Source organism: Homalodisca vitripennis, chromosome 5 (genome assembly GCF_021130785.1).
Source record: "Homalodisca vitripennis isolate AUS2020 chromosome 5, UT_GWSS_2.1, whole genome shotgun sequence".
Taxonomy (NCBI): Eukaryota; Metazoa; Arthropoda; class Insecta; order Hemiptera; family Cicadellidae; genus Homalodisca; species Homalodisca vitripennis.
Genome location: NC_060211.1, coordinates 38,872,006 through 38,899,798, shown reverse-complemented (window position 1 = coordinate 38,899,798; position 27,793 = coordinate 38,872,006). Strand labels below are relative to the sequence as shown.

General features: G+C 31.4%; 1 protein-coding gene across 1 annotated transcript in view; it reads right to left on the bottom strand.

The window, feature by feature from the left end:
- LOC124362024 (ATP-binding cassette sub-family C member 5-like) overlaps window positions 1–27,793 on the bottom strand; it is a 124,577-nt gene that overhangs the window by 60,835 nt on the left and 35,949 nt on the right. Inside the window, 4 exon segments of the mRNA XM_046816170.1 lie at window positions 566–708; window positions 6,538–6,685; window positions 19,118–19,276; window positions 20,246–20,386. Coding sequence (XP_046672126.1) covers window positions 566–708; window positions 6,538–6,685; window positions 19,118–19,276; window positions 20,246–20,386 — 591 coding nt within the window.

Genomic DNA, 27,793 nt, shown 5'->3' with positions numbered 1-27,793 from the left:
TGAAATTTTAATTAGAGGCAAAGTTTGGTAGATCAAAATTAATATTTAATATGACATTGGTCGCAGAATGTACTTTTTTTAAGGGACACATTCAAGTTATAATAAGAAAAAAATAACACTACTTTAAACGAATAAAACAGGAAATTTGTGAACACATGAAACCTGTATTGTTTGATAAATTTGGTTTAGTTTAAAATGTTAAATATTACTTTTATTAGAGGAAATTAATACTGGAAATTGTAAAGGAAACCATTAATATTTATAAGAAAAAGAACTTTTTCTTAATACTAATAATTAGTATTTTAAGAAATGTGATTAAATATAAAAAAATTGATACTTTTCATATTGTATAAAATAATTCTGAATTCAAACCAAATGCTTATGTTCAGCATTTATTATTGCTGGTTTTAAAAGTAACTTTTTCAAAGCAATTTTGAACAATTCCTTTTTAAAAAAGGTAATTTTTAATATACTAAATACATCATATTATGGTTTATAGTAAACACATAATTAGCTCTAAAATTTAGACTTTTCTCAAATAATCATCATAGCTCTTATAATATACCTGCTAGAGATGGACCATGCTCCTGCGTAGAAGACAACCCGTAGCAGTTCGGCCACACCCAGACACAACGCCCACTTGATCCCATCACTAGCCGGTGCATCAGGAGACTCCGCAAACTCCAACAGCCAGCGCATGATGAATGCCTGCTCACCACAAAACACATACTTGGACTTGGAATGCAACTTTAATTTATTTATTTACTTTACTCCAATTTATTAGACTTTAGGCAATTATTACTTAAAAACTTGGAAATCCCATAATAGGTGTTCTTTATGCTTGGTTAAAAAAATTAATGATTTGATAAATTTAACTCATAAATAAGTTTCTTACAGTGTAATTTTGATTACTAATATTTTAATTGTATCATTAATATTGCTTTTTATTCAAGTTCACTTTTACACATTAGGATATAAAATGTAGTATTAATTTTTATTGAATTATTGTATGTAATATTCCATTTGCTCGTAGTGCCTTCTATTCTATGTATTTATAAAGGAAAGCCAACTTGTCTTGTAATGGAGGATCATGAATATTTGGAAATTAAAGAGTGCCATATAAATATTGTAAATATAACATAATAAAAGTAATTTTTGGAATTAAAGAGATTGCACTTGGATAATATGGAGTGAAAGGTAATTGAGATAAATAGTGGCAGTCCGCACAAGAAATATAATGCAATGATAAAGTCAAGTACTAAGACATTTATATTATTAATGCACTAGCCGCCCAATCGAGTTAAATTTATGATTAAATCAAAGATACAGTTTACGCGAGATACTCAAGTTTACTTCAACGTCTTCAAACTTAACAACTGGATTATTAGATTAATTTTTTTTTACTTTCTGGTCTCTCCCTAAGTCTTTCATAAAACACATTAAGTTTGTTTGTGTAACAAAAGCAAAATTTGGATTAGTAGTTGTAAATAAATTTTTGACTGGGTTAAAAATCAACTAATTAAGAACTCGCAAAAATCAATACAATCAAGCCTACAGCAAAAAAAGATAATGATCAATTTCTTGGATATGGCTTGACAAAATTAAATGTTTTTCTTATTTATTATTCTGTTAATATGTGTTGAACGATCAAGTCTTTGGAACACATGAGAATTAAAACCATTGGCATGCTATGATGAGTGGTTTAACACCTTTTCGATCCCAACTTCCTCATTTTTAGGACGTACCCATGAAAATCGCGTACGATCCCCCAACGACCTAATTTTCTAAGGGACGGTCACGTGAAATTGCGTATGATGCCCAGCTTCCAAATTTTTAGACGTCCAGTTAAAATATTTTTTACAATAGATTTTTAAAAGAAAAAACCTTTGTTCCATATACCAAAAATATTTTGTAAAAGAACCGATTTTAAACAAAGTTTATAGTATCTTTATCGGAACTGTCTTAATTTAAGTAATGTCGATGCTATTTTAGTAGGCTGCTGACCTGCTCAGAGCAAGCAGCGTCTGCCAAACGTCTTCAGTTCAGGGGGGGGGGGTTTTTTTTTTCCCCCCCCCCCTAAAAAGGGGGCCTTTTATTGGGGGGGAAGCAACAAAAATCAAAGAAAAAGAGGAAAACAAAGTATACCATTACAAGTAAACCTAAGATTATTTAGGGATTTTAATTGTTACATGGGTGGTGTTTGTAGATTGGCCATGACCAGATGTTACACACCAGTATATGGAGAGACCTGTAACAGTCAACCAAGTTTTGGAAAACGATCACTTTTAATCTTTTATCTAGTATGATTTTAAAATATATTTCATTTTGTACAAAAGTAATACAAACCACACCCATACATCTAGACTTAGAAGTTTTCTGTGACCTTTGGTTGATAACTTAGCACGTTAATGGTTTGACATGAAAAGAACAAAAGACCCCCCTAAACCAGGTATTTTGGCTTTGGAGGTGAAGAACGAAGATAAGCAAGGTGTGTAGTAAAAAATTTTTTTGAAAAAACTGCCACATTATACTATGCAAAGAAACTTTTGTTGTAATGTAGTGCAGCAAAGTACCAAAGGTCTGGTAGGCAAAAGAAAAAAAGGTCTATTTTGTACATTTGTATCTAAGTTGTAAGAAAGGGTTTACATACCAAGTGGCTTTCCTATTCCACAAATTCCAAACGCGGTGTAGGTCCCCCTTTTTATTATTTTATTATTCAATAACTTTTGTTGTAACTATAAATAAAAACTGTTTGTAATTGTAATTATTCTAATAACATTTTTATATTTATTACAAGAACTTTTGATTTAGATTAAAAACCCATTTGGATATTCCTAAACTAAAATGATAGGACAAATAATATCCGCAGAAAAAACATTTTTGGTCCACCTATTATGACATTTAAACAAAAAATATATATTTTGTGCAGTTATTTGTGGTTTCAAAAGCAATTAAAAACCTGTTGTATTTTTATTTAAACTATAAAGTTTTGTTATAAAAATCTAATTTTTGGATTATTGGGGTACATATTTTTTTGGATACTCGGGCAACTACAGGATAACAGCTAAAATTTTTGAAAAAGTTTGTTTAGGGTAATTAACATTTATTTCCAAAAAAATTTTTGCTGCAAATGTATATATAATATATATATACTATATATACTATATTATATTGATAGATTAATGCATGTGATAGAGATTAATGTAAGAGTTAATTTTTTAAAAAAGATTTTGATAAAATTCCATCTATAAATCAAACTTTTTATGCAGTTTTTAGTAAGAGTCTTACATTTCTCACAAAACGAGGCCTGGGACAGTGGGGCAGATTTGCACCAGTGCTAGGCGCCCGGGACTCAGCAGACTTACAGCGCGAAAAATTGCCTGGGAATCGAAAGGGTTAACGACAATAATAGGTTTAACCAAAATCATGTTGCAACAAAACAGTTTTCCACCATACTAAATTTAATTAGTGTAGTTTGTTACTATCGTCTGCTTAGGCAGTGAGTACTATACAGGCTTTGATATCTTTCATAGTTATTACATATATTATAATTTAATCCTTTCATTGCTAGGCAATTTTCCAAATATATACAGGGTGATTCGGTTAGTGTTACCGGCAACTTATTTACTGAGCTGATTGTACAGAAAAAAATAAAGAAAAAAGTTTCATAATAAACATGGGTCCAGTAAATGCATCCTTCCTGGTGGTGATATGGCCAATTGAAGATTTCACCAAAAATTGTGTTCAGTGATGTCCCAAATTGATGATTTGCCGGCATGTTAATGTATGAGATATTTTAATAGCGCGTAATGCAACTTTTTCTTAACAGATTTTTTAGATGAGAAATTGAATTAAAGTTCCTCCAATAGCTGTAAATCTCATCTTAGTTTTTTTGTTATACTACAAAAAACAGAAATAAAATAATTTTGAAAACAATCACTTTTTTAAAGGTTTAACGGGGGACAATTTATTTTGTTTAAATATAGGCATTGAAGACCCACATTATTTTACAAAGAATACTTTGCAGAAAATTTAATTCTGAATAAAATTTATGTTCCACACGGCTATTAACACGATAGTAATTAGATTCAGGAATTTAATTTTACAAACAAACATTCTTACCAAGCAAGAAAATTCCAAAGGCAAGATGGAAAACTGCATTTTAATGAACAGTAGAGTAGCCTACACATAATATTATATTAGGAGTGCAATTTAAATTAAAGTTTTAATATACATTATTGTTTTTCCATCTAAAGCTTATAATACTACGTACCACTTTTCATAAACATGATGTTCAAAAATCAAGTCCCTTGTTACTTCAATACACTTAGGCAGCTCGCTTTCTTATTGATCGACGTTATCCTCCGCAATCGCTGCATCGATTGTTTTTGATTTGGTGGGGCCGGCATCTTCAATTCGATTTATTTAACTCTTCACGTTGTATTTACTTTTTTCCTGGTACACCAGGATCTTCATCCAACCCCATATACAGAAATCTAATGGAGTTAGATCTCGGTGATCTTGGTGGCCAAGTGTGTGGTCCCTACCGCGACCAAATCCATCCAATCCGGAACCCATGTTTTAAATGAAACTTGTTTCTTTAATTTTTTATAGTACAATCAGCTCAGAAAGTGCCGGGTGGATACACTAACCGAATCACCCTGTATTTATATTATATGCGTAAAAGTGCAGGCCAATTTCAGCTTTTCTTAAATGCTAGTGTTTGGGAAAACGCCTGTAAAAACTTTATTTTCAAAGATTTCCTTTTACTTTTTTTGTTTGTTTTGTAGATAAAGTATGTTATATAATTATAAAAATAAATTTCCACAAATGTTCTAGTATAGAAAGTCTATTTTTAAAATAATATTTAAAAAAGAAGAGTTATTAGAGTTTTGTACATTATAACGTCTAATATGGATTTATTTATTTCCTTTTCAGTGACTAATAATAAATTACCAACAAAAATAGTGCAAGATTATTGCTTTAAGTATCAAATTCTATAAAAAATAACATAATACAAATAAATTAAGTTATCAAAATGGCTACCTTCATCTAAAAACTCCAAGAGATCTTTATCCTTTGAAAATATTATCTTGATGCATTTCTTATAAATAATTATTACGTTCCCTGTTTTTAAACAATGAAGGCTCACGTAAAGAGGATACATCACTGTTTAGTAGCCTACTTTGCCATAATCATTCAATAGCGTAGCAACATAATATTTCTGTTTCTGGTTACTGTTACGGTACTGACAAATGTAATAATACTACAATGTTTTGTCAGATTTCAGAAACTGCAATAAGTGGAAGGTGAAGGTTCTGGACTTAATATTTACACTACAAAGTTATTTCACACACAAACAACATTTCAACATGCTAAATGCAAAACTAAACAAGAGTAGAAGCACTTGGTAAAACACTGTCGTAAATCTGCCAAACGATCACATCACTGGTTTTTAAAACATCGTTGAAAGTCGTAAATAAGACAAAGACAATGAAAACAAACTGATTGATACTTTAGGCTCACATCATGTCATAAAGAAGCCAGAAAAGTATACAGTGTACTATTTAAAATGTAATCGAAATACAGAGCGTCTTAATATGAACATTGAGTATTGGTCTGATTAAATTGCTGATAGACAAGGCTGAGGTCTGACTGCTTGCTAGTCAGACTGGACATACCAGCTGACAGGCAACAATAAGCGGACATATAGGAAATGTTTGGGTTAATTAGATCAAATACTCAATATACCTGATCTCCAAGTACATATATTTATTACAACACTACAATGAATGAATTATTAATTTCAGGGTCATAAATTTATTATGACTAGTTTTATCTCATTGTAGCTCTTACTACTATGTGTATGTCAGTGTAACCAGAGTTCTTTCAGTGGTACACGATACTGTCTCCATAGGCTACACTTTAACTAACGAGGTTAATAACCAATGATAAACTGTGGATTCTTACAGTTAGTTCTAAGAGTTGTATCTGCGGGGGTTTCTAACGATGATAGGTTGTTGACTAAAATCCAGTTGCCAATGTTGCATCCATCAAATGTGAGTGACCTTGACGATACTGTCTCCACAGGCTACACTTTAACTAACGAGGTTAATAACCAATGATAAACTGTGGATTCTTACAGTTAGTTCTAAGAGTTGTATCTGCGGGGGTTTCTAACGATGATAGGTTGTTGACTAAAATCCAGTTGCCAATGTTGCGTCCATCAAATGTGAGTGACCTTGACGATACTGTCTCCACAGGCTACACTTTAACTAACGAGGTTAATAACCAATGATAAACTGTGGATTCTTACAGTTCTAAGAGTTGTATCTCTTAGGGGTTTCTCACAATGGTAGGTTGTTGACTAAAATCCAGTTGCCAATGTTGCGTCCATCAAATGTTAATAAGTGACCTTGACATCTCCACAATGCTGTCGTCTGATGAGTTTGTGTGAATACCATATGAAGACCGATTCCAATAAACTCAAACCCCAAAACTCGACCTCACCACAACACGGGCCCCAGTTGAACTCACCACACTGATGAAACTCGTGACGATGTTGAGAGACAGCACACAGACAGACAGCAGAGCTCTCGTACGCACGAACCTCCAGACCACTCGCTTGAGTGACGCTGCCTTTGGACCCTTTTCTGCCATTTCTTTCTGCCACATCACTTCCAATCTGCATCATTCAAAACAACCATATAGCAGTTTGTTGTTAATTTGAGTCTTGTTTTGCTTAGATTTGAAAAATTTAGGTTGCATTTATTTACGCTGTGAATAGATTAGTATAACATGTCATAAACAACTGTGATAACATAACTGAGCTGCAATTGTATAATTCAAAGATGTTATTCAAAGATTACAATGTACAGTTCGACTTTGACATGATGGTACACATTTGATGATAAACGTCTGCCTCACTTAAAGACATGGTAGCATGTCTATGAAACCTCTTTTATGGAAGAATCTTATGACTATTTTAGTAAAATCGTTATGCAATTCTTAATGTGTCCAAAACAAGTCATACCCCAAACTAAAATCAAAATTTAAAGCAACCAACAAAGAATTAGAAAAGCTAAGAAGAACTTTTTTAAAGCACTGCACACCAAAAGACCAATGCCATAAGGAATATGAAAGACGAATTGCTGCTAGAAAAAAGGACTATGACTCTTCTTAAAAGAAATGAGGAAATTAAGAATTCTCACAACTAACAATAGGCTATTTAGGAAGGGTTTGTTTATAAAAGATGTTGAAGAGCAGAAAAGTTTAAACTATTCAAATTTCAACAAAAGCAACAAGGTTTAATTTTTTTACTTTGAGTGTTATTTTCTTTCTGCTTTCAGTGACGGTGTTGTCTGCAGATAATGCCGCAGGAATATATCAGTCCCAGTTCGCTGCACAGCACAGGAAGTGCGGTGGGTGCGGTCACCCAGCCATTATTCACCAGGCCCCATAGTCATTAGCCTTTCACACTATCATAGCAGTTTCTTACTTCCTAATCTACAAATGTGGATTGCTGTAAATATTGGTTTCAATTTTTTTGAATTTAGGAGTTCCAAGTGTATGTAATTAAACTTATTCTGGTATTAAACTTTTTGTTCAGTCCATGATTTTGTCATGCACATTTATGAATAAAGATCTCAAAAATGGAAAATGAATCACTGTTCAACTTGTTAAGCTTATTTAATTATTTTGATAAGAGATTGAAAAATTATTTTAAAGGATATGAGGCAACCCAACACTTAAAAAAATATATTTAATTAAAGCATATCTTTTCAACAAATTTCCCAACAAAATATATGATAACTACATATTTAGCATATTATCGCAGATTTTCCTCAATAAAGTATGTATGTATGTACATATATAGCTGCAAACATATTTTTTTAAAAATCTCAAATTACAATAAAAATTTTAGTCCTAACCTAATATGATTATAGGAATGGTTTAAAAACACAGTATTGTATAAATCCATAGTGTAAGATTTAACTTCATGAAACATCCATTTTAAAAATATAATCACTAACTATTACTAACTAATACTAATACAATCACTATTTATCAATTAAACTATGAATTAACACATACTTTTAAACTTAGAAAGATAACAGATATTTTATGATGATACATTTTTTTGGAAACCTCTTTCAACAATGTCTGCTTGTTTTGTAGCATCGTGAGTTGTAGAAGAGTGCATTCTATGGATGACATAAATTATGTATAGAGTGAGTGAGGGTGTCCTTAGTGGTCTTATCTTATGTTCTACCTGAGATAGCCTTATCCTTAGAGAACTTAATGTTGTCTCTGAACTATTAAGGTATGAGTCTGATAGTGGTCTGATTATATTGACTAATCTGAGTACATAATTGTTTACATAGACATACAATAAAGTAGATGTCCATTTGTTACCCTATAACAGTATGTTAATTGCAGCAAATAAATAAAAAATCTAAACAATATCAAAAAAGTGTCACAAAATAATAAAAGTAATATTATGTTTGTAAAACATTTCAGATCTAATAACAAAGTTTGATAAAATTGTTATGAATATGAAATTTAGCCACATATATTAAAACATATTACTAATAAGGGGAGGTTTAAGATTGAAAAAAAAAATACAATGAAATTGTTATCTTTTTTATTTCAACTACAAGTGGCTAAACAATATTTACCTTCTCATTATTTATAAACAAGGAAAACAGAATTTTAAAAATATATAACAAATTAATGTGATTGTCAGCTTGTTTCAAAAGATATTAAAATCAAAGATTTAAATTCAAATCTTTTTAAACATACAGAGTAAGAACAAGTTGGAATTTTGACTATTTATTAAACGTTTCCTCCAAATAAAACATATTGAATTCAAATTAAACATTGCATTATAATTTATTTTAGAATTTTAAAATAATATTTGTAATAATCAAAGTTCTCAAAAATCAGATTTTTTCAATTTTCTGTTACTATCATGCTTGTTTATTATTAATATTACAAAGATATTGTCTGGCTTTCTTACTATACATCTACTAAATCAATATTTTATTATGTTATCACTTACGTACTCATGATAATCAAAGAATTGTACTGTAATCAAGATTTATAGATATATGATATAATTCCATACTGTAAATAATATTATAGATCAAAGAAATAATGGAGGAAGATCATAAAATACAGTTGCACTGATATAAATAATCTGCATTGTTCATACTTAAGGGGTAAGCTGTAGTTTGTCACAATATTCATACTCGACTGTTAAGTTTTGACAACAATTTGTAAACAATAAATAAAATAACAGAAAATAAAAATAATATTGGTATCACCACCTCTCTTTTCTTGAGTAATGAAAATTAGCATATGAAAAGTGCATATGAAATAACCATCTCAACCGCACCAATGTTGACAGTTCTGTACAAGTCACAACATCTCCAACCTCCATAGACAGTAAATCAGTAAGTCCATAAGCTAGCAGCCAAACTTATCAGTCTGTAGATGGGGTAAGGCAACATCTCAGACCTCTGACTTAGACAAGAACAGTAACCCACAAAAATCATAAGCTGACAGTGAAGCCCACCTAGATGAGATCAGCATACATGACAGATTTCTGTTCTAGACATTGACACCACCTGTACACTAACTTTCTGAGATCAACCAGAATAGACATTGATAATAACTCAACAAACAGACAGCAAGACCCAAGTAGTCTTAAGATGAGAAACAGTCAACATCTAAGACTTTCTGTCAAAGTAAATAACATAAAGACAGTACTAGCAGCGAGACCTGCAGTCGTAAGGTTAAGGCAGCCGATATACTAGACCTCCGATATTAAAATTGACGATAACTCCAGATAACAAGCTGTTAGCGAGGCCTAGCAATGATGAAATGAGGCCAGTCAACACGGCACACTTTAGACATAGACATTGATGTTACAATGCAAACAATAACTCTGTGAGAACCAACCAGCATCAGACATTTGCAATGCCACAACAATGTCATACCTCTGACATGGCCAAAAATTGACAATGAGAACTCGCAGTCTTTATATACTGACCCAGCCATCAAGTCAGACTATTGACATCATAGACATTGGCAGTAAATCAACAAACAAGACAACAAGCTGGCAGTTACACTTAGTAGTCTTTAAATGAGGTAAGCCAACAATCTCGTACCTCTGACAAAAACAGTAATTTAACTAAACCACAAATTGACAATGAGAACTAGCAGTCTTTGTATGTTGCCAGCCAACAAGTCAGACTATTGACATCATAGACATTGGCAGTAAATCAACAAACAAGACAACAAGCTGGCAGTTACACTTAGAAGTCTTTAAATGAGGTAAGCCAACAATCTCATACCTCTGACAAAAACAGTAACTTAACTAAACCACAAATTGACAATGAGAACTCGCAGTCTTTATATTGCCAGCCAACAAGTCAGACTATTGACATCATAGACATTGGCAGTAAAAATCAACAAACAAGACAACAAGCTGGCAGTGACACTTAGTAGTCTTTAAATGAGGTAAGACAACAATCTCATACCTCTGACAGAAACAGTAACTAAAATAAACCACAAATTGACAATGAAACCCAGTGTAGTATTTAGATAGGAGAAGCCAACAGGTCACATCTCAAACACAGATATGTACAGTACACAATTTTTTCTAATTCTTTGAGAAGTACTTATCGCCAATGTTGGCAGAAGCCCAACATGACCACGTGCTGGCAGCGAGGTTCGGAAGTCTTGAGATGAGGCCAGTCAACACATTAGACCTCCAATATAGGCACTGACAGAATACCAGTCTGCCCAACTCTGTGAGAAACTCACACTAGACAATATGCTAAGGTTCTCTATAGATAATAATTTAATTCAGTTTTACGCTTCTTTTTTGTGGTAGATAGTGAAACTTTAGCTGAAGATCATTTATACATTACACTGATTAGACTCTAACAATAATTTTTAACATGTGAAAATACCTAACCCAAACCATGATTTGAACCCAAGTCACCAGGAAAATATGCTGAGGTGCTAACTACTCAGTTTACAGAAACAAAACTAAACACAATTTTTGGATTTGTTAGCAGAAATTGCCTTTATTGTGAATAACAATCTATATGTAACACCTATTAAAGTGTTTTATTGTTACTGATATAATTGGACTAAAAGCATTTTGGACATGAGAAATCTACATCAACATACAGTATTACACTATCCACTAACATTTCACATTCAACAAATGTATTTATGGTAAAAATTAAATAATAACAAGATTAACATTAGTGACAATACAGACTATACTATGCTCTAGGGAGCAGTAAACATCAATTAGGCCTACTTAAAATATTCTCTGCTAACTTCAAATTATATTCTGTTAAAAACTCCCTTTCATTAAGATCATAATCCAATCCATTTTTAAAACACTCCTAATAGATTAATATTGACTTTTTGAAATGAATATATAAGAAACTTTTCTTAATTTTTAAGAAATAAATACTTGCATTATTATTAATTGTATTTAAAATTTATTATTATTTTAGACCTTCGCCTATGATTGAATTACTTGATGTTTTGTATCATAATTTATGTTAATGAAAATTATTATTCAAATTCAGTTGAACTGTACTGCAATACTTATTTTATTTGTATATGTAACTAACTGTTTCTGACAACTTTGCTCACACTCCACACCATGAGTTATATAAAAATCTCTGAATTTAAATCAGATTTTAGACATATGCCATCATCAGTGGCGTCGGGCCGGGGGGGCAACGGGGGGGCACGTGCCCCCCCCCCAAACATTATGCAAAAAAAGAAAAAAATAATATAAATTATCTTTAAATTACGTATATGTATACACTAAAAGTTACGAATGAATAACTAATATAGATCCCCCGTTAGTCTATTTTTCTGTATGCATCTAATTTGATTCTGTGTGTGTAAAGTATGCCCGTGTTACAACTAAATTTACAAGTGCCGGGTGAGCCGACTCTGGCCGGTTGCGCCCGAGCTGGAGCAGCCGATCGAATGCACCCGAGCCCAGCCGACGCCGGCCGAGGGCCTCCGAGCATTGACGACGCCTGGCGGAGGGATATCATACCAGCTCAGTGCGCGTGTGTGTGTGTTGTGTAGGTGGTCGCCACGTTTTATTCGTTCAATAAGCTTATTGTTACTAGCTGAGCTGCTATTGTTTGTGTAATTTTTTGCGGATGTTCGTTTGTTATCATGTCTAAGAAACAGTCCTCTGTACTAACATTCTTTAAAAAAACTTGGAAATTCAAGTGAAAGTGTAAATGAAGATAGAACATTTAGCGGGAAGTAGCACTGGAGGTAGCGTTGGTGATGAATCGCCATCTTGTTTACGCCCAGATCGTGATGCTACATTCCAGGGCGAAAGTAGAGATCCTTCATTGGGAGTACAAAGTGCAGATATTGCAAAAGGAGCATTTCAGCCTGTTGATTGTTTTAAGGTAAGCAAGATTCAATCCAAATCGAGGCAGTTCAAAGAATCCTGGTACAGTGAATTTAATTGGGTCGAATATAGCCCCATTAAAGACGCTGCATTTTGTTACCCATGCCCGACTATTTTGTCAACATAAGTCTGGTCGCGGGGAGGAGTCATTCACTAAACTGGGCGATGAAACAATTGGAAGAAAGCTTTGGAAAAATTCAGGAAACATGAGAATAGTGAAATGCATCAAATATCTAAACAGTTTCTCAATGAGTATAGAAAAGCAGGAAGCACGGTAGCAGATTCGTTGTCCTCGGCACATACTAAAATGGTTGAGATGAATAGGAGGTATTTAAAATTCATAATTGAAAACATCCTATTCCTTGGAAAACAGAATCTTGCCTTAAGAGGACATGATGAGAGTACTGCTTCATTTAACAGGGGGAACTTTATAGAACTGCTACAACTGAGATCTATATCTATACAACTCAAAATGGAGGAAGGAATCCAAACATTAATGAAATCCCCAGTCCATTCATACAAAAGTGCCCAGGTACAAAATGAGATAATAGATTGCATAAAAAGTGAAATGCTTCAACAAATTGTCCAAGAGGTGAGTGAGGCTTTGGCCTACTCAATTATTTGTGATGAAACTACGGATATTTCAACCCTTGAACATCTTAGCATTTGCATTCGATACATTACTAAAATAGATGGACACATTAAAAATCAATGAAAGGTTTTTGGGGCTTCGTTGATGTGTCAGACACTACTGGTGAAAATTTACATCACACTATTAAACAGTATCTGCAGCAGTTGGGTAAAAGCTTAAATAAAATGCACGGCCAGGCATATGATGGAGCTAGTAACATGAGCGGCAAATTCAAAGGTGTAGCCTCAAGGTTCCAAGAAGAAGAGCCTAAAGCTTTGTACACACACTGCCATGCCCACTTGCTTGATCTGGCTGTTCAGAGATTTTGTGAAGAAATAAGACAGCTTCGGAATTGCTATATCCATAGTAAAATCACCTGTATAACTTAATTAATGCATCAGCTAACAGGTTTTCAATATTTGAATCAATATGTAAGCAAAGCGGGAGAAACAAAATGAAAAGACTGGTGAGCTTGTCTCGAACTATGATGGACAGTTCGACACAAAGCAATCCATGTAATTCTAGAGCAGCTCCCTGAAGTGTACGAAACTTTGGAAGTTATTGCAAACGATGTATCAAATCGTAAAATTACAGCCGAAGCTGATGGTATAGCCAAACAAATCAGCACATTTGAATTTTGTATTCAGTTTAAAACTATTGCACAGCGTTTTGAGTCAGACTGATATACTTCTCCAAAGAACTGCAGAGTGAATCTCTTGACATTTCTAAGGTTTTTGCAAAAGTTCAGTCATTGACTGTTTAAAACTGGACAGAAATGATGATGGCTTTATTCAGATGTGGAATGAGTCAGAAGAACAGTGTAACAAATATGGTATGAAAAGGTTTGTCAGTTGAAAGGCCTTCACTACCACGCAAACGGAAGATTCCGAAAAAAACTTGAAGCTAGTAGTAGCTCTTCAGATGCTGCATTTCATCAATCACCTGAACCTGAACCTGAACAGATGTTCAAGACTGGCATTTACTTTGCTGCTTTAGACACAGTAATTGTAAACCTGCAATCTCGTTTTTCCAAGAACGATTATGATAAAATCAACTGCGTTGCCCAGTTACTATTTAATTGGACCGAAATTGACAAACAACGCTGTTATGGCAATCCAAAAGTTTTATAACTTGTCTTTAAGTTTCTTGTACATCTTAAGTTTTTTCACTGTTATGCAAAGAACAATTTTGTCAAAACAGACAAAGCAACCACAAGAATAACGTTCCAAGAGTTGGCTGATTTTTTTTATTGAGAATGATCTTCAAGCCAGTGCACCAGATGTTTGGCAGCTACTATAAATATCACTTTCGTGGCCTATCACAACAGCAAGCGCAGAAAGATCGTTTTCTACACTACGAAGGCTAAAGACATTTCTTCGAAGCACCATGACAGAAGACCGCTTAAGTGGGCTTGCCCTGATTGTCTATTGAGCAAGAATTGACGTCTGAATACATGAAAGATAAAAAACTAGATCTGTTAGTTGACAGATTTTCAAAATCTAGCCGATAGGAGGCTAATGCTTCATTAGAAGTGACGAAAATTGGTTCGTTGAAAACCATTACTGTAGTTCTGTTCACCTTAAAACTTTTGTCTTGTACACAAATTTGTTTTTTGTGTTATAAATGTCCTTGCAGTTATGTCTAGAATAGAATAAACTTGTATAATTTGAATTGAGTCTTTTTACAATCCATCAATATAGTAAAAATTGATTAAAAACCAATGTTTAACAAAAAATACACATATACTTTACTTTAGTTCTTAAGTGGTAGTAGTTTTCAAAAAAAGTTTCCACGGGACCACCCCCCCCCCCGGAGACCCCGTGCCCCCCCAAATTATTAGGTCACGCTACGCCTATGGCCATCATTACCTATATGTTACAAAAATGGAACATTATATAAAGAACTAGCAGTTTTCCCGCGGCTTCGCACGCAATTTCCCGATGAAAACAGTACACTATATTCACTTATTTTTTTTCCACTATATTCACTTATTTTTTTTCTATCACATTCTAAACATTGCTGAGATAATTGACAGTCGTTCCTTCGTGAGCCTCTTGGGCGCATTATGAAGGTATGTATCATATTCCTGCCTCTATCTTTCGTGGTTTTTGCTAGGTGTTGATAAGTTATTCAGAACAGTTACTGTATACGGATGAATCTCGGTAAACTAATTAGGTTATAAAGAATCACATTCGTTCTGTTAAAATTAATTTTCTGTCTAAGATATTTCCAGTATTATTTTAGGAGTGTGCCTTCAAGAAAATGTATCAAAGAAACCAAGTTTCGATCATAAAGTGTCTTCTTTCGGCTCTTTTCATTTACCTTCGATGTAACCAAATTCGATTACCTTATGTGCAAACATTCACGGATTTGTATAATGAGGTTGTTTTCATAATAGCGTTTAATAGTATTTTCTTTGAATTAAATAGTTTATTGATCATTGATGCAATCTGAATTTAAAAACACTACTGATCAAGCACTTTACAATAAAAATGTTTAAAATTTTAAATGTAAACAAATGTTTCTGCCTCTTTGATGAACTTCAGCTGAAAGTATTATCAGCTGTTAAGTATCAGTTCGCTTTGTATTACGTGTCGTAGCGCAGTCTGTCGGATCCAATATAAAACACACCAACATCAACAACAATTTATAATTAAAAAATTAATGAAATAAACTATTAAAATCTCTAAAAGTATGCCTATGTTACTTCCAGGAACGTGTAGAATCACTGTACAAAATTTCACGATGTTTCGTGCATTGGTTCCAGAGTTATAACGGAACATACAAACAAACATTCGCATTTATTGAAATCTACCCCCTTGGAAAAAAAAAACAGTAAAACATAAGATTAAACATGCACACAAAAATTAAAACTAAAATTGCAGAACAAACCGACCACACACTGAACTAAGTTTAACAACATAGAATGTTGTATGTTAAGAACTTGACATTGTTCTTATTATTTATTACATGAGGTATGTACACACACACTCAGTGCTCTAAGTTCTATGCAGTGAAATCTTCAGTTCATTGTCATAGTCTGAAATTCATGCTACAGGTACACAAGTCAGGTATTGCTTGAGTTCTGGATGTACAAAATGTTATGTTAAATTACTTTAGTGTGTGGTATACTCATCCTGCAATTTTTAGTTTTAAGATTTTTGTGTAACTGTATTAACTAGGTTTTTTTACACCGTGAAGAAGAGGGATTTCAATCATCCAAATGCAGTGTTTTCTTTTTGTAACATATAACAATGGCAAATATCCAAAATCCATTTATCTTTTTAAATAATCTATCTTTAATAACAAAACTTCAAACAAAGAAATATTGAATTATTTTACATTCATTATTAAGCCGAATTAGTGATTAGACATTGTTGCCTTCAAAAGGGATATCATTAGTAATGCTAATCTGGACATCAAGATGTCTCTGAGGTCACTGTAGATGGTCATCACTGCAAATTCTGCTGCTTTATTCCAACAATGCAGGAAACAATTACACATTGCATAATGAGGAATGATCATTGATAAACCTCCAACACTGTAAATTACTGTGCTTTGCTACTCCAAAAATCAAGAATTTTATTGCCATTAGAACTATTACGAGAAACAGGTATTATCAATCAATAAAAAAGTACAATTATACTACTAAGTCCAGTTGGATATTTCATTACTTACAACATTATTAAACTAAACATAAAACAGTTAACAAGAATACTTACAAGAATGCATCACCTAATTGGAATAAATGAATTAGAATTTAAAAAAAATACGAAAATTGTCTTACATATACTTGTTTATTTAGTAATAAGGGTAATTAATTCAAGAATATTTGATTTAAAATTATTGAAAGGCGTGGTGGTGTTAGCAGTATCATTACATTATTGATATAATCTTTCCATACTTATTTTGAATCAATAAAAAAAACCAAACAGCTTTACACATTCATGGTTGGTATTATGAGCTAAACTAAGTAGTATATTTGTTGTCTTTTCCACATTGCACAGAAGATTATTTGAGAAAATCCAACTGAGTGTATTCAATTGCATGCAAATCAGCTATACTTTTATTACTATTATATAAAGTTGCGTCATCTGCATATACTGTATGACAGATTGTACCCCACTAGATCTACACAAGTCATTCATCACCACAATGAAAAGGGCCAAGAACTGAGCCCAATAACATTGTTTGCAGTTTACTAAATATTATTCTATGATTTTTATTGAATGTTTAGACATGTAGAATCCCAATTGTTTAAGAATACTGTTGAAAGTGACGTAATCAAAAGCCTTATTAAAACCAAATAAAGGTGAAGCAAATGATGCTTTACTATCCAAAGCTTAAAGGGCATTACCACTACATCCATCAACATTAGTTGTAGAGTGACCAGTTCTAAAGTCAAACTGTGAATTAGATAGCAAGTTATGAGTTTCAAACAGTAAATTAGTTACCTGTGCATTATAGTTTTAATTATTTTGAAAACATAGGCACAAACGAGATTGGTTTATTTCAGAGCAGCTTTTTGTCTCCTTTCTTAAAATCTGGGGGTAATTTTTGAAATTTTCAATAAATCAGAGAAGTATACATACACTAGACGTTTGTTAATAGTCTTAATGCTTCTTTAATATAATCTATTCTTTAATATAATTTGAAAAACAGTAATAATCAGTACTTTTTTAATTGTGTAATTTTTGACAATGCACAAATTTGTAATGAATTTTGTAGCTTATACATATTTTTAGTTAGTGTACATGTGTGTTAGTTTACATTTTTTAAATGTAATTATTATTAATAAATATTTAGTTATGATGATGCACTAATTTGTTGTTACTTTTGTAACGATCTTACAAATGTAATATGCAAATAAATAATTGAATGGAATTAGTAAATTTTGGAAACAATCTTGATTAACTCGATAGGTTTATCAGCCTAATAAAATGTATCAGGTGCAACTTGCCTGTTGCCATGGAAAATCACATATATTGTTATTAGTGACAGGAATTTTGTCACTGAACATCTTTAAAAAGGAGTCAACAAAATAATTAGTTACTAGATCAGGGTCAAGTGTAGTATCTACTGCATGGAATGAGTCGTTCTTGAGAAATAACATCCCAAGTGGTTTTACATCTGTTAGGAGCCACATTAATAAATTTTTCACAAGCCACTTTTTTTGCCTGTACAAGATATTTACAATACAAATTTTTGCAGTTCAGACATGCATTGTACGCAACCATGATACTGCTCATATCATTGCCTAGTCATATCCTTATAAATGCCAAACAGATTTAACATAAAATCTCTTTCCTTAACCAGATCGTAGTATACCAGTTAACTTTCTTTTTAATGATCCTACGTTCCTTAACATTTTTATACTAAAAAAAAAAACAAAAATGCTATAAATTTACACATTTTTTTTAAATTGTCAAACAGTGATTCAATACCAATAGTATGAATGCGAGATAAAAACACAAGTGATCTAAATCTATGTACAATAACTTTTAAGGTGCTTTTAAAGCAATATGTTGTTATTTTATCTTTTATGGAAAGATACATTTGAAAATCATTTTAAAATGTAGATTTTAATTAATGTTACTTGCAATTATTTTTCAGCCTCGAATGGGCATTTCAAATTGTATTATAAGGTGATGTCTGTTTTTTTATTTTGTTTAATTAAAATATTTAATACAATCTACTTGGAATTTTGATGTCTCTACTGATACTATTGCAAAATGGTTTTTTTTAATATTGACAGAACTCCACACTTTTTAACCATTACTTTTATTTTAAATTGTGTGTTTCTTAATTTTACAATACTGAGAAGTTCTTTATTTATTGATTTCAGCAATCTTCCAAACTGCATTGTCTTTTTTATTTTTATTTTTAAGATGTTTAGTAAGCCGTTTATTTTTGTTACAACAATTCAAAATATTAACCCAGGCTTATTATGAATAAACTGTTTTTCTTGAACCACTTCATGTTTGTATTTGACATTTGTAATTTCTCTAACGAACCTCTGAGCATTGTAATCACAAGAATCCGAGGGAGGAACTTGGGGGATGTCGTCCATAGATGTGCCTTTCTTGTACGCCCTGGTCATGTACTTGGTCAACCAGCTGAATGTGATGAATGAAAACAGTCCCGCCTCATCCACACCCAATGTCTCTCTCTTCCTGTAACAAATGATGCATCTTACTTGAAGCTGGGATATGTGTTTTTCTTGTTTATAAAACCAAAAAATGCCTATACATCTGATTATACGCCTATATTAATAGCTAAAATCAACAAATTTGCTCAAAAATATTAAATATAAATGTAATTTATCTAAGTAAAGACAGTTATTTCATAATACATTCAATATTGAGACAGTCCTATATTTACTATTAAACCCTATATACAGAGATAAATCAAAAAGGAATTACATATACGTTATCATTTACAATTTTACAATGATACTAAATTATATATCCTGATAATAGGTGTTCCAAAAATTACTTTTAAAAGATAAATCTAAGAAATTACTTGTATTAAGAATTTATAATCGATTTTACTTACCTAAACTTTAGTTCGTTTTATGCGTTTTAATTACGATACAATGGGGATGAATGAATTTTGTCTTAATCCTTTTGTATTATCTAGAAAAGATTATTTTTCAACTTACCAAAAAAGTAACTTTTGTAAAAGCAAAAAGTACACATTAATATTATAGATATAAACCTTGACTAAACCTCAATTAAGGTTGTAAAATAACTCGAATAAAAAAAAATTGTCCCTTATTTAAATCAACCGCAGGTTTATCATTTGGCATGATGTATCAGCAATATTATTTTTAATCAAGAAAGGTTCCAGACTAATTTTATATATTAGTAGCTCTCAAGTTGTTACCTTTTTTTGTGTCCTTTGTACTGCCATCTGCATTATGTTGTTCATATTTAGAGCAATTAAATTAATTTCATCTTTGAATATTATAACAATTTGCCATATTAAGACTGAATAATCAATATCAGTTAACAAATCCAACATGATCCAATTTGATCTAATTTAGACAAAAACCTTAAAGAGCTAAAATAATTAAAAGTCATTGTATCATAAAATTGTACTGTGCTAGTAATGACGGTGTCAGACTAATATCAGAAACTCACTTTTTGTTGCGAGGTCGGACAGGTATGAGATGCTGTAGTGCTGAGCTGTAACGAATAAACCCTCGCCCAGCCACGTACGGAGGGGCTGTCCTCCGATACTCTCCATGGTACCGGTACGCAGGTTCCGGGTCTTCACAGCCTCTGGAACATCAGGATACCATCAACATTTACCTCTTTCAAGAGAGCTGACTGACGATATTAACACATTCTCTGCTAACGTTTTTGATCGGAGATATGCCAAACTCACTCCAGATGTTACCGTCTCCCATCAGAGAACCTCCGTCCATTGTTGCAATATACACTTAGTTTAGCACCAGTATTTAAGCTGGAGTACAAAAATTTTCGTAGTGTGTTGTTAGTAACCTGACATTGTTATATTTGAGTTACGAGCTAAATAGCTTCATTTTCAGTAGCCGTGCAGTGCATATGTTTAGTGTTACATTATACTGTGTGTGTGCTTTTGTATGGTTTACAATGGCAGTGCCAACCCAGTGCAGGTCATTTTTTACATATTGCCAAAAATATTATCCTAATACTTATATTGCGTTATGTAGTAGTCATTTCAAAACTGAGATATTAGAAAAACTCACATGAAAAATAAATTATTAAAAAAATACAATTGTACAAAATAAGACACAACTAAATAGTGCTTGATTTTGTAAATATGGGCAAGAAAATAATGGAGAAGATACATATTAATACATGTCTAACTAAAATGAGGTAAATTTTATATATATATATATATATATATATATATATATATAATATATATATAAAAATATATATATAATATGTAATATATATATATATATATATATATATATATATATATTACAGATTATTGTTTATTTAAAAATAACAATGTATTGATCATAGTTATTCATCAATCAATTATTAAAATGTTTTGTTTTTATTTTAGGCCAATTTTTACAGAATTTGTTTCTACTACAATAGTTTTAATTAAATAAATTTAAAATTGTAATTTTCAAATGGCCATAATTTTAAAACTAGTAAACAATATTTTATTAAACTTTTTCAACACATTTTCCTATAATATAATCCTATTAATGCAAATTAAAATACTGTAAAAATTCATTTTGATGCACCGGTATGTGCAGAAAACTCAGTTGCTTCGCAATGCTTAGGGATCGTGACTAAATCATCGTAGTGCACCTACTATACTGATCTGAAAGTTTACAATTTGATTGACACATTAAAAGTTGAATATTTTCAATATTGAGAAACTATTAAGCCGTACAATTTTGTACATATTCTACAATAATATTCTAGTAAAACATTTTCAGGAGCCACTTACCCCCACCATGTATTTATATTTGAATGTATTTTATAGATAGATTTTGCTACTTATTTTCCGCTAAGTGCTTCTCATGGGCCAAATCTCACCGGAAATAACACATCAACAAGTAATATTTATGGCCAACAGCAGAGTTTAAAATTTGCTATTTATATTGGACAATGTAATAAAAATATTTAGTACATTGAACAATTTGCAGACACATTGTCTAAAAATAAATAATTGAATGTAAAATTAGTAACTTGACTACAAACAAAATTTGTTATTCAAAGCCAATCTCTATACTGATAAGTTGCTGCTTAATCGTTCTGGCACTCACTAATAACTGATGCGTACAGTTATGAATTAATTTGCTAGTCTACGCCTACAGAATCTTCGAAAATAACAAGTATAGGCTGATGCGTTCTGCATAGATGCGCTTTGTGTTATTTTAGTCCAGGGAAACATTTAGAAATTTTAATTGGTTTATTTAATTTTTAATTATTATACACTTATATGAATGAATTCAAGTTTTGCAGACCTTTAGAGCAGTGGAGATAAGTTTTTATTACTCTCCAATTGGAACATATACTTACCTAGTATCAAGAAACTAATTACAAAGTTTTCCATTTTTAATTTTGACATACTATATAATTATTCTTGTCGACACCTTTAAAATTAAATGCATTTTTAAATTAAACCTATTTCTTAGATTTAAGATTTTACATATGAGTATATTGACTCCTCATATGCTCGTGAGGAAATAAAGAGTCATCCATAACATTAAAAATATTGGTTTTGGATCTAAGTAATATACAGAGTAAAATTGTTTAAAAGTATAAAAAGAACCAAATGCTCTAGAAAGGTTGACAAAAGTGTTATATTTACATCACAAATTCTACCATTAAAATGTGATCATATGAGGTCTGCCATTACTATTAGACTTGCCAAAATAATCTTTAAAGATCCCACTGTTTAAGTTTCTTCAAATTCTGGAAAAACGTTTTTTGATAATATTTGTGCTTAAGGTGGTCTTGGAAAAATTCACACTAACTATTACATTTTTTTTTTAATTTATATTGAACAAGTAGCAACATTGTTCTTCAAAGACAAAAGGGAAACCAAATACACTGGTTTAATTGACTTCGATGCCAAATTATAATATGAGGACTTGCCAGAAATAATCTTCCATTTTATCTAAGCACAAGACTCAAATAAAATAAAATCAAACATTTTTATTCATATCAAGCACATAAGTACATTTAAATAGTTTCAATTTTTAAATAAAATTTCTAAACCTAATTACTTTAAGACAGTGTCTGTAGACGTTTCTAATTACATTGTGAAAAGAGATAGAAAAATTCATCTAATGATAAATTGGTTTATTGATTATAAACTCCTTGACGTTTTTAAACTTATCAATATTATTTCAAACTTACTTTTATTCTGCAAATATTATAGAACATTTTTTCCCATATATGTCAGTTTTTCCATAAAATTTCAATCTGTGATGTACTGAGATAATTTCACCTTAATATCTTGTATTATACATATGAGATGAGAGATAAAGAATTTACTACCTCATTTTTAGTAAGTAATATGCTATCAAAAATATACTGCCTATAAACAGTGGTTATTTTAAGGTTAAATAATTAATTTCTCTTTGTCCGATTCGTCATATTTTAAGTTGAGTATAATTCTCATGGTCCTTTTTGTTGTTTTAAAATGATGTTCAAATGCATTTCCTTTGTAGTTCCAAAAAGACTTGTAGCAAAAACTGATGTGAGAGTGAATGTAGGTGAGTAATATGTCTTATTTGTTTTTACTTCACAGTAAAATGACATTTTCTTTAGTAGAATGATTGATTCATAAATTTGTAATCTAGTTTCATTTATATAACATAATTAATTATCAATATATAGTACAAATGTTAAAAATTTTAAAACCTAATGTTACTTGGCCTTATTTTTTAAATGCATGTGTTCAAGTAAAATAAACACAGATCATTAGGGGCTTTCAGAAGAGCTATGATACTATATTCAAATAAAAATGAGAATCCCTAGTAGATTTAAGAAAATACACAGAATCAATGGAATAACACAATAAAAAATGTGTTTTATAAAATTTGAGGGTCTGTTTTTAAGTCCTGAACATTTTATTATAGTTACCAAACAACTTCTTCAAGGTTAGAGTTATTGCTGTGCAAAAAATCTACATGTATAGATAAGGGAAACATCTATGTTATCTAAATGTCGTTAAAATTTTCCAACATGAGACCGGATTAGTACCATTTGTTTGCTGGTGTTTTATTCATATTATTTTCATATTTTGCTTCAGTGGATGGTCTGATGTTTTAGACTGGAACCTTTTAATTACTTACTTCAAACTACCCTCCGATAATACACAGGATCTGCAGAAATTACTCAACCAAACTTTACCAGATGTTTTGTTACATCAAATAAACAACATATAATATTTTGAATAATGTGTGATTCTATCTTATTTATTTTATGTAAGTCTGTCAGTGTGTTTTTCTCATATTTATAAGATGATAAATAAGTGAGAAAATACATATATACTAATCCTTTGGAGCTATGTTATAGGTGTTTTATATGTTTTTTTAATAATAACAATACTTTTCTTTATGATTGTTATTGCCTTTGTGCATATTTAAGAGTTTAAAACACATTTTACATTTAATTAAACAGTAAAAATGCATTTTCTCATCATCCAATCATAGCAAATGAGATATTGAGTGTTTGTTTTTTTTATGAGCTAGTTTTTATATTTATTTTTGAATGTACGTAAACTAAATACTTGTCTGATATTAAACAAAGTTAGCTGTGTATGTGGGATTTCATAGAAATTCAGTGTGAAAACTTTAAAGAAATCACCGTTATGAAACTGTGATAAGATTTGTTACAATTTGTAACTATAACTTAGATAATTTTAAGACTCATGCCAAATTGCAACACTAACAAAGGTGGTAGTAGGTCATACCATGTATCACGTAACAGGATTTACTGATATTACTTGCAAAATTTCAAGTCTACAACTACATGATTACATCAGATGTTAAAATGTCATATGATTGTTCTCAGTTTGATTACATATTTATTTATTCTATGATCTTTTTCATTGCCATCATATTTACCCATAAAATCAATGTAGAATGTTTACTAATGCTTAGCCAAATCCCATGGAGTGACATGCACCTTCATCGAACTTGATGTTGCCTATATAGAAATGAACGCAACATTTCAAGTTCAGTTCGTTTTTGAGATACCGTACAGACAGACAGAAATAAAATTTTCTCAGCTCCTCGAGTAATAGGCTTTGCTAATGCTCAGCCAATTAAATGTTTATTGGCTAGTTACAATGTTTTTAAGAAAACACATAGACAACCAACCCACCAAAATTAAGTACAATAGGACAATACTGTATATATTATTCCTTGTACATTTTGACCTATCAAATTATCTGGTAAATCATTACGGCCAAGTAATTTGATTTCTGAATATCCTGTTTATTTCTTTAGATGATAACAATGTGATGCTAGAACTCCATAGTAAATACTAATCACCAGGAACCCGTGTTTAGTTATGAACGTACTACACAAAAAAAAGAGTAGAAAATAGACAAATTTTTTTAAATATGTACTTGTTATTTTTTTAAACACTGTTTATCTAATATTATACCATGAACAATAATTGATCTGTGCCAATGGTTTATATCTATTTTTAAGCAGAAAAAGTGATTGGGTTTATCAACTTTGAGTGAACACAACCAGTAGCAAAACCTAATTAATTGTTGTTATCAACGTTCAGCACTGCTATCTATCTAATAAGAAACATCTTCGAAAATACTATGAACATAAAATTGAAATCAATTATTTTTAATTGGAAATCCTCAGTATAATTAAATACTAGCCAGAACACTAATTCAAACTGGAATCAGTTACTATTTTATAAAATATGAATAGTTGACGAAACCAACAGCTTTAAATTGTAATTTTACTGACTAATTAATTTTAGGAACAAAACCCAGCTACTTGCAGTTACGGAATAGTGAAATTCTACAGTGATTCAAACAACATGTTCACTGCAGCTAGCTAGTAGTACTACTAGGCCTGACACAGAAACTTGTCCACTACAGTCAGTGCGTTAAACTCCACCATCAATTCTTCTCCTTGTTTGGTATCAATTCAGCCCATTTATATTCTATGGAAGTTCTACATTCAAAGCATTCTCAAACTAAGCACGGCCTCACTTACAATAACAATTCTAGTATAATAACATCCACCACACAAGACTCAAACTAAGCACTGCCTGTCTCAGAATTACAATTCCAGCAAACGAATGTCTACAATACAATAGACTTCAACCCACAACTTCTCTACTGAACAATTCACCACCTTACATGGATTATTGATAATGAAAATAAACATGAGGAAAATTACAACATTTTAGAAACTACTCTATAACTTGAATACATAACTTATGTTAAAATGTACTAAAACTCAATAAAGTATCACTAACCTATAAATTACTACTTAAGAAATTCAATATCTTGAACACGATTGTTCTATTTTCTTTCTCAGCCAAAAGGATTTTAACCTTTTCACTGCCTAACACTCAATAACTACTTGCTCCAGCAATGCCCGACAGCTCAATATGAGCATGTGCTCTGACAGTTTTTCACAATGTTTATGTAATAGTTCATAATTTTGCTATTTATGGTCATAACATCTAAAATTTCCTTTATTTCTTTCTGAAAGGATTAAAAACCAAATATGATGAAAAAATGCACATTTTAAATTTTACAACAAATTATTAATGCTTTTTTTTATATTTTTTCATTGACTACATTTACAAAATTTATAGTTCCATTCAATACGTTTAAGAATTTATTTTGAAGAATATTACAATTCAGCATATATTAAAAAAATAATTATCTAAAAATTATTCGGTTTTATGATTTATTACAGACAAACAATACTTATAGCCTATATGAATGAATAATCACACGAGAAGTAACTGATTAGACAACATTGTTATCTTGGTTGACTATAGATATTTGCTAAATTAATAGGGTAATTAATGTTGCTTCCCAAACATCCAATATTTTAGATACTGGCAATTTAAGAGTAAGTTTAACATGTGAACTTTCAAACTTTAGCAGTAAAAGGATTAACACACTTTTTTAAATTTAATTTTCTTTAGTACCTAGAATTTAATTTTTAAGTGTACAACTCAATACAACCACATAATCACTACAACATTTAGAGAGACAATAATACTTTTCTTTATATGTAGCATTTTAATTGATTAAAACAGATTTTTTTTGTACACGGATCCTCTACACCGGTTATATCGCAAAGGCCCTACATTTTTGTAAATTACTATTTGTTACTTAGTATAGTAACCTGTACTTTTTCGTATCAGTTGTACCTTTTTTTATAGTCAGTCCTGGTAGATTAAAACTGAGGGCCATAAAAATTGCAAGTATTTATACAGCAAAAACGTGTAATTACAAGCATCTTGGGATTAACCCTAGAACGGCAACAGGGGTTACGCGTAACCCCACACAGAATAATATTTTGATGTTGTTGTGGCAATCTTGCTAATACGATCTTGATAATTTTATCTATTCTACAAGCGGTCCAGTCTGTGCCCGCACGCGAGATAACAAGTGTGTTGATCAGTTAAAAGTGACTATAAATAATTGCTTGGGGTGACGTATAACCCCTGTTTGCCTTCGGTGTATGTCCAATTGCAGAGTGCTGTGTTTAAAGTTTTTAAAGTTTTATATTATAATATGGCAAAGTACAATAGACCCAAACTTTAGTGATATAGTTAGAGATATGTTAGATGAAGAACAGTGTGATAATTGATGAAGATCAAAGTTCTATAACTTCTGTGGAAGACAATACTGAATACCCGACCAACTATGATTCTTCAGCTGCTTCTGACTCGGAACCGGATAATCCTGCGTCTCAAGTACAAGGACCTATAGTAAAAGGTAAAAATGGTTATACTTGGTCACTTGTACCACCTCCTACTACTAGAACAGCTAATAGAAATATAATTCGTATACCTCATGCAAGGGGAACAGCTCTAAATATAACAACTGAAGAGGATGCTTTTAAAATATTGCTAGACCAGTCAGCCATAAATATGATTGTCATTCATACAAACACAGAGTAATAGCTAAGCGTAGAGAAAAATTTACCTCTCCTCAAAGGTATTTATGTG